This window comes from Mastomys coucha, unplaced genomic scaffold, assembly GCF_008632895.1.
Source record: "Mastomys coucha isolate ucsf_1 unplaced genomic scaffold, UCSF_Mcou_1 pScaffold18, whole genome shotgun sequence".
Lineage (NCBI taxonomy): Eukaryota > Metazoa > Chordata > Mammalia > Rodentia > Muridae > Mastomys > Mastomys coucha.
In genome coordinates this window covers 9,204,171-9,213,467 of record NW_022196900.1, presented here as the reverse complement: position 1 = coordinate 9,213,467, position 9,297 = coordinate 9,204,171, and the positions used below count along the sequence as shown (strand labels likewise).

The window sequence follows — 9,297 nt, the reverse complement described above, 5'->3', positions numbered from 1 at the left end:
ACACTGCACACAGGACAGCTACTCGTCAGCCTGCCTGCACTGCAGAGGAGACATGCACACTGCACACAAGGACAACATTATCTTTAGGACACATTCTCTTTTCAATACAAGCAAGCAAAGTTCCAATCAACACAATCTTATCTTGCAAAATTTCCAGGGGACACATGTCTGGTCTGTTTGGAGCTGGCCTAGCAAGGCTACAGGGATTTACAAGGGCCTCTCTCTTTTTATTACACCTGAGGAGGTGAGCTTTCACTAACTGTGCCAAGTAGGATCAAGAGTAAGATGTATGTTACCATCAACAGTTGTGGATCTGGTCAGAGAAGGCTGCAGCAACACTTCTTCATCCTTGACTTGTTTCTTGAGTTCTTCAACAGATTCCAAGTGGAGCTGGAGAAACTCCGCTGTAGCTGTTGCTGCTGCTTCCTTGACAGGATCTATCATTCGCTTCAAAAGGACCAGATCATCCTTGTGTACTTTCAAGCAAAGCTTCTCCATTTCTCGGATATTGGAGCGCAGTTGCTACAAATGAAAAAGAGAAATATTACCAGTACCACCTCTCAACATAAGCCCTATTCCTTCTCAGAGTAATTGCTATGAATTGGTCATGAATGGAAATGGTTACAACTTGTCTATTACAGGGACACACAATTTTTCAACTTCCCATCTCTCTCTCTTGGCTAGACTAGAATCCATGCCCTTAAACTTTGAATTTATGTAGTAACTTTGCCTTTATTACATGTACAATAAATGCTATACAACTAGCATTTATCTTGTGGGGCAAATATGGAACTAAAATATGTTAAAGACCCAAATGATCTGTATTGCTAAAGCACAAATATATTCTATAATTTCTAATGCAAATATATAATTCCAAAATGAGTAAAGTAAAAGAGAAAATGAAACAAGAACCAACAGAGCAGAAGAAAAACATATATAATATTGGCTAGAAACTTGGTTCAGCAGGTAAGAGCACTGCCTGCTCTTCTAGAGGACCCAGGTTCAATTCTCAGCACCAACATGACAGCTCACAACTGTCTAGACTCCAGTTCCAGGGGATCTGATGACCTCTTCTGGCCTTCATGGACAAGCATGTGGTATATAGACATATACCCTATATATAAAATTTTAAAAATAAAACATTACAAGGAAAGTATACACTAGAACAAAAGACATAATCACCAGTTATATTAAATATTTAAACAAATGTTAGTTATAAAATAAAGATTATTTTCAGATAGGATAAACAAAGATACATTTAAAACATAAACCAAAATGGTTTAAACTAAGAGTAAAAAAAAAGAAAGAAGGAAAGAAAGGAAGAGAGAAAGAAAGAAAACACATAAGCCCTAACATCCCTCTCCCAAGAATGACTTACTACAGGAACATTACTGTCAGCCCATAGAAATAGAGAATTACTTTATAAAAAGATTCTTTTCAGATATATATAATAACACAGATAGACCGACTACATATAATACAAAAACGCACAGAAGCACAACTGTTTTCCTCCTATGTGTGTATGTGTGAGTATGCAAGTTTGGATGTATATGGGTACATGCATGTGCTGATGTATATGTGGTGGGGCATAAATTTGATATTAAGTGTCTTCCTTGCCTGTTCTTCACTTTATTTTTTGAGCCATGTCTCTGATTGAACTGAAGTGCACTGATTCCAGCTATTCCAGCCAGATGGCTTGTTCTAGGCATTCAGTGTCTCTGCCTTCCAAGTACTAGGGTGACAGGTGGCCACCATGCCTGCCTGTCTTGAGTTCTTGGTAACTGTGGTGGTTTGAATACTTGACCCAGGGAATGGCACTATTAGGAGGTGTGGCCTTGTTGGAGGAAGTGTGTCACTGTGTGCGTGGGCCTTGACCCTCCTCCTAGCTGCCTGGAAGACAGACAGCCTTCTTCTGTATGCAGTTGGATGAAGATGCAGAACTCTCAGCTCCTCCTGCACCATGCCTGCCTGGATGCTGTCATACTCCTACCTTGATGATAAGAGACTAAACCCCTGAACCTGTAAGCCAGCCCCAATTAAATGTTGCCCTTTATATGAGTTGCCTTGGTCATGGTGTCTCTTCCCAGCAACAGAACACTAAGACAGTATGTATGTAAACTTTGCTTCTAATGCTTAGGTGGTAAATGTTTTTATCCACTGAGCCATCTCCCCAGCCCAAAAATTTTAAAGAAATCCATGATCATAATGAAAGGTCTTAAAAGTTGTAGTAGCTAATAGAATAAGTGGCAAGGGTATGTTAGGTAAAGAGTGTTTGAACAATAAGATTAACACAGCTTGATTTAAGTTGCTTAGAACATTAACCTAACAAATAAAATATGTATATTATTATATGTATATTATACATACATATTTTATGTAAAATATGTATATAAAAGCAAACTATTATAGCAACTTTCACAAATTTCAAAAACATTGACATACATAGCATGCTTTCTGAGCATAATAAATTTGAAATCATTAATGGAAACACACACAGTATATATGTCTACAAGGAAAAAAGAGAGTTCTAAATAGTCTGTAGATAAAGAAATCACAATGAAAATTAAAATCCTATAGCCTGAATGCAAAGAAAAGTAATACACGTTAAAACTTACAGTGTTCTGTAAAACAAGTGTTAGAAATATACTTCTCCAAGTACACATATATTAGAGAATGTAGTGTGAAGTTTGGCTACTCTGCTTTATGCTCCCAGAGGGTTGCACTTCCAGCTGCCCGCCCTGTAGTTCTTTGGATCCTCAAATGAAACACACACACACACACACACACACACACACACACACACACACACACAAGTTTATTTTTGAAATGCCTTGGCTACTTAAAGGTTGGACAGTTCTAATCCTACCGCAGCTAGTATTCTTTTCCCTACAGTACTCCTGGCTCACCATCTTCTTTAACTTTGCTGCTCTGTTACCTTCTGTGAGGCCCATTGATCTATGCTGCCCAAGATGCTTCTGGGAAACCCTTTTGAGGGTCAGTCTCTTTCCCTCTCTCCCTCTCTCTCTCACACACACACCCACCCCCACACCCCTGTCATAGCAATCCTCCTTTCTCCTCCCCTGCATCCTTGCCTGTGCAAATCTAAGGGTCCCATCCAACTCCCTTTGCCATTGGCTGTGGGCATCTTCATTGATCAATCAAAGCAATTGGGGACAAGGTTCTTCAGCATTTGTACATACAGATTCCCAATTAAATCAAAACATTAGAACTAATCCCCAACAAAAAAGAATGGCTAGGCATAACTTTCAGCTTGGTAGGCAGGCCCCTGTGGTGTTTGAGTAAGAACAGTTCTGATAGGCCCATATATTTGAATGCTTAGACATCAGGGAGTGGCACTACTTGAGAAGGATTAGAAGGTGTGGCCTTCTTGGAGTAGGCATGGCCTTTGTGGGGAAGTGTGTCACTTAAGATAGGCTTTGAGGTTTCAAAAACCTAATTGAGGCCCAGTGGCTCTCTCTGATCTGGCTGACTGAGGATCAGGATGTAGAACTCTCAACCCCTCCAGCACCAAGGCCGCATGCAGTATGCTTCCACAGTGATGATAACTGACTAAACCTCTGAAACTGTAAGCAAACCCTGATTAAATGCCTTCTCTTATAAAAGTTGCCTTCATGGTGTTTCTTCACAGCAACAGAACACTGACTAAGACAGCTCCCTTTTCTTTTTCTTCTCTTTGGTCTTTTTCTTTCAGATGCTTGCCAAAGCCCACCCAGGCTTTGAAGTTCCCTAACATTCTGCATTCCCCCAGCCATGAGAAATCAACTTCAGACCCCTGGCTGGCTTATCTTCTCCACACTAAGCATCCCACTCATCAGCTAAAATAGACAGCTTTCTCTAGGTATTTGTTTTACATTCATTTGAAAAACAAGAAAACAAAGTCCAGAAATTAACAAACTAAATATCCATCTCAAGAACCTAGAAAATATAAAATATAAACATAAAAAGGCAAATATAAAACGAAGAAAATTACAAAGATGTGAATAAACTTAAGGAGAGAAAAAGATAGGGATACACCACAAATTAAGAAAGCCAAAATTTGGCCAGGTGGTGGTGGCGCATGCCTTTAATCCCAGTACTTGGGAGGCAGAGGCAGGCAGATTTCTGAGTTCAAGGCCAGCCTGGTCTACAGAGTGAGTTCCAGGACAGTCAGGGCTACACAGAGAAACCCTGTCTCGAAAAAACAAAACAAAACAAACAAAAAAAAAGAAATTATGAATAAACTGGGCATGATGGTGCACCTCTTTAATCCCAGCACTGGGGAAGCAAAGGCAGACAGATCTCTAAATTCAGGTCCGGCGTGGTCTACAGAGTGAGTTCCAGGATAGCCAAGGCTACACAGAGAATCCCTATCTTCAAAAAAACAAAACAAAACCCAAAACAAAACAACAACAAAAAAGTAAATTATGAGTAAATGTATGCCAATAAATTAGAAGAGTTAGATGAAATGAATAAATTTCCATTAAACTATAATTTATCAAATTGATAAAATCAAAACCTAACTGGTCATTTAAATATTAATTTATTTTTAGATAGGTTCTCAACCAGCCCAGAATAGCCTCAAATTTGCTATACAGCTGAGGCTGGCCTTGAGCTTCTGGACCTCCTGCATGTAGAGATCACAAGCATTGGATACTATATATACCCAACTATGATGACATAAAATAAATGTATACCTTTTGAAATTCTTCTGCCTCTCCCTTCCCCATGTTAAACAACAAACAACCAAACTGTTTGTAAACAATAGACCAAAACCAGCAGGAATTGTCACTGGTCAGTTTTACTAAATATTGTAGAAATTCTATAAATCCCTCCCAGGAATGGTCAAAGGCCAGTGCCTTGATATTAAAACTCAACAAGGAAAGAAAATATCCAGACCAAACTCAGCACACTCTTACAAACAAGGTACAGAATGTCTCAGGAAAATGTGACAATTTAAATCTGGCAGAACATAATACAGCAACAATTAGTACTGAACAGACCCACTTTAAGACATGGATTACAAGGTACTGTTACAGGCAACAGAACAATTGCAAGCCAGTCACCAAGACACAGTCTACTTAGTTCAGTCTCTATAGTGTGCTCTGAAGCAGGCTGAATTAAACGCAGTCTGAAGGACTCATTTGAGGCAAAGTTATACAGAGAAGACTGTAAGTACCTGCCATGAATGTCAGGATGGAGATGCCTCTACTGGGAGGATGGTGGTGGTAACTGAGACGAGGCCACAGAACCTTCTAGAATGTTCACAGCTATCCACTGTGGTGCATGAGTACCTGAGTGTAAGTGTTTAGGAGTATATTTATTCTGTAAGTATTCTACAGTACATATACTAGTGTTCAGAGTTTAATGTTTTTAGAAGAGATTTATACTAATGGAAGCGATAACCAACCTGAAGACCGACATGGTTGAAGCACCTGTGTAGGGATGGGATGCAGTGAGCTCTAACTGAGTTAGTGGCCTATGAATCTTTCCTCTTTCGATGGGAGGAGGAAATAATGGAAACACTACTTCTTTGGGACAAATTCTGACATAGCAACATAAAACAATGTGGTAGGAATAAGCTCTGTGAGAGTGCACACATGAGTGTGGAGTGACTGACAGTCGGCTCTAGAGAAGAGGCATACTGTGGTTAGTGAGTCCTAGGGAAAGTTAATTTTATCAGCTTTGAAGAAAAAGTCTGTATGACGCCACAGCATAAATTATACTGATAAGATTTTTTTTCTTTTAAAGATACACTTTCATCTTGTAAAAGATGAATTTATGGTACTATAACAGCAAATAAATCTCACCCAAGAAAAGTGGCATCTAAGGAATCAAGTATGACTGTGTAGGGTACAGTATGGAAGGTGCAGAATCTTAAGACACTTACCAGAAAGGGAGCCGGGAGGGAGGAAAGGCAAGGGAACCCGAGAGAGCGGTGTGAAACAAGGAGAGTCGTACAAGGAAGAGCCAGAATGAGCGGAGGCTGGTGAAAAAGTTAAGAACAATAAAAGGATATAAAAATACATGTATGGCAAGAACAAGAGAGAGGCTCAGGCCCACTGTTTGGGGCAGATGGTGTAATGCTAACAGATGATACAGAGAGCAGAACCACATAGCTCCTGTTTTGCTTTTGATTCTGTATTAAGGAAAATTTCAACATTGAAAGGGGTAAGAAACACACCCAAAGGAAATCTGTGTCACTGAAGAGATCTGGGTAGACTTCACAAAGGAGTAGTCCGGTGTCCTGGAGAGACCGTTTTTAGGAACTAGGGTGCACTAAACCAAAGTCCTCTTGGCCTGCACTTCATCACTTTTCCATATTTAACTGTACTGTACAGAACTTGCTTAGACACTGGGTGCAAACACTGGGCCAAAGGACATAGCTTCCTTCCCAGAGGAAGACAGCATGGTGCCTTAGATGCAACCCACCCCTGCCTAGCATGTGCAAACACGTGCAGTAAGACAGAGGTCAAAGATCCAGAGGCCAGCTTAAGCTCATCAATATTTTAAAGCAAGAATCAAGTTAAAGCCTCCTGAACTCACAATAGCCTAGTCTAACTTCCTTTCTATCACCTCCAGGGGAGAAGCTGCTTCTTGCCTGCCTGCCCTGATTTCCCTGCCCTCCCTGCTGATTTCCTCCCTCTGAAATGTTGTCTACTTTTCTTGCTTTCATACTGTTTGCCACATTATTCTTTTCTATTGCTTATTTCCCTGCCCAAACACCCTTTTTAAAAATAAAAAAGTAGAGCCAGCATTCCCTCTGTCTCCTACTGAGACCACAAAAGTCATACTCTATGTCCCTGTCTGGCTTCACTCTTGTGCATCTGTGCTGCCCACAGAGCTGGGTAGACTTCATACAGCCACCATCCTTCCAAATAAGCTCTGAAAGCTACTGAACCAGAATCTCTAAGTGAGCCTCCGATATGTCTGCTCCTGATAAGTTCCATGTGAGCTGTCTGTGGAGAAGCGAGGCTGAGGACATTTCTATGAAAACCATGCTGCTTCTCCAATAACTTAAGCAGTAACAATTTCGAGCACCTTCATTTTCTTATACAAATTGGTCATAAAAATCTTTCTTAGTGCTAGATGTCCTTGCTCCACAGGAGAAAGGAAGCCTAGTCTACTTCAGTTTCAAAACCTTACTGGCTGGCTGGCTTGTTCTGTTGCCGAAGGACAGCAGAGTTCTGAGACTCAAGCACTGGGGAGGAATAAAACATGTATCCCTGGCGATACCCAGAGTTACTGCTAGAGCAGTGTTCAGTAGAAAATACATCAGAACCTCAATGTGAGGAGGCCATCCAAGGCTGGGGAAAGAACCTCCCAGCCACACTAGGAAGCTCTCATCCAGCCAGCACTGAAGAGCACTCAGTAAAGCTGAGTCCCGAGAGGAGGAGGAATGGAGAAGACTAGCTAGCCTCCAATTACTGAAGCTCTACAGCACGACCTAACATCACCACACTGGTTCTAAGTAAGTAACTTAATGGCAGTCCAGAACAAAGTTACAAAAATATTATAGTATCATAGAAACATAGAGCAGTTAACAAGATCAAACATCATCAGACAAATGTAGAAACAACAAGAACCATAGTAGGGAGAGTAATTACCGATACAAATTAGACCCGATTGACATGCTGCTAATGCAGTAGAAAGGGATAGTACATTATTACAACTGCATTTCACATGTTTGAAAAATTTAGAAGCAATAAGGAAGGTACTTAAAAAAACCCAAGTGAAAATTTCCATGTGTGTGAGATGAGAATATATTAGTGGACTAATGACAGACACTACTTCAGAGACTATAAACAAAATAAAAGGGAATGCACACATATCTGGAGTTCTTGGAGAAGGGAGGAAAGAGGACAGGAAAACATATTAACAAGAAAATAATGGCAGGAAAAAAATCCCCAAATCAATGCAACTGTAAACTGAGAGGTCAAAGCTCAACAACCTGAAAGCACAGGACAGTGAAGAAAATGCACCATGTCCGGTGAATGTCTCCAATTTTTGACAAAAGGAAAGTAGTCAGAGCAATGAGAGGACAGGCATAGAAACAGGTGAGGAGGGGTTCTCACAGGAGCCTATGTGAGAGGACAGTCAATGCCTTCCAAGCACAGGAAGAAGAAAGGCTGCAGAAGTCTACACATGGTGAAGTTTCTATCCAAAAGAAAAGTAAAGGAATTTCTCCAATTAGAACTGCACTCCAAGCATGTTAAAATCCTTAAAGGAAAAGGAAAGATGGAACCCAAAGAGACAGATCCACACAAAGGCATTTAATATAGGGACATCAGAAACGGAAGTACATGGGCACTCCACAGGTTTTTACACCACCTTAAGTAGCAACAAAGTAGTCTAGGGGCACAGAGATTTAAGAGTGAACTGAAGTAAAGAGAGCAGCAGCATAAAGATGCAGAAGCACGAGTGTGCCGAAGGTTCTAGAAGCACGAGTGTGCTGAAGGTTCTAGAAGCACGAGTGTGCTGAAGATTCTAGAAGCACGAGTGTGCCGAAGGTTCTAGAAGCACGAGTGTGCCGAAGGTTCTAGAAGCACGAGTGTGCCGAAGGTTCTAGAAGCACGAGTGTGCTGAAGATTCTAGAAGCACGAGTGTGCTGAAGGTTTTAGAAGCACGAGTGTGCCGAAGGTTCTAGAAGCACGAGTGTGCTGAAGATTCTAGAAGCACGAGTGTGCCGAAGGTTCTTTGTTTTGTTTGTTTGTTTCTTGGCTGTCCTGGAACTCACTCTGTAGACCAGACAGAGACCCGCCTATCTCTGCCTCCTGAGTGCTGGGATTAAAGGGAGCGGCACCAACACACAGATTGCCCACGTTTCTTAAACATGCAAAGTCTTGTAATATCACTTGAAAAAAATAGCAACAGAGGAATACAATAAGCTCTAGCTCAACTACTAAAACGGCAGTTATAGCTAGCAAGACAAGGTGCTGAAGAAGAAGCACCTCCACTGAAGTGGAGCCAGCTGGATGTAGAGGCGTGCTTGTACCACAGCACTAGGGAGGATAGGGCAGGAGGATCAGGAGTTAGACGCCATCTTCGGCAACACAGTCAGACCCTGTCTCAAAACAAAAACAAAAAACAAAACCAAAAGCAAATTATTAACTATTCTGTGGGCAAATGAATAAAGTTATAAGACAGATTACAAACATTCTAAGGTAGCTAAAATTAAAATACCAACCTGATAAATAAACAAGGACATGAAAACTAGGTGGGAATAAAATAGACTGCCATGCACACTTTGCGTGACGGCGGTATTTGAGGCGTAAACTTCAAGGAAAGTCAGTCTCCTGC

The 9,297-nt window shown here is 40.9% G+C and overlaps 1 protein-coding gene across 2 annotated transcripts in view; it reads right to left on the bottom strand.

The window, feature by feature from the left end:
• Stx17 (syntaxin 17) overlaps positions 1-9,297 on the bottom strand; it is a 58,864-nt gene that overhangs the window by 20,662 nt on the left and 28,905 nt on the right. For both annotated transcript variants that reach the window (XM_031377358.1, XM_031377359.1), the window contains exon 4: positions 297-522. In XM_031377358.1, coding sequence (XP_031233218.1) covers positions 297-522 — 226 coding nt within the window. The remainder of the gene's footprint in view (positions 1-296; positions 523-9,297) is intronic.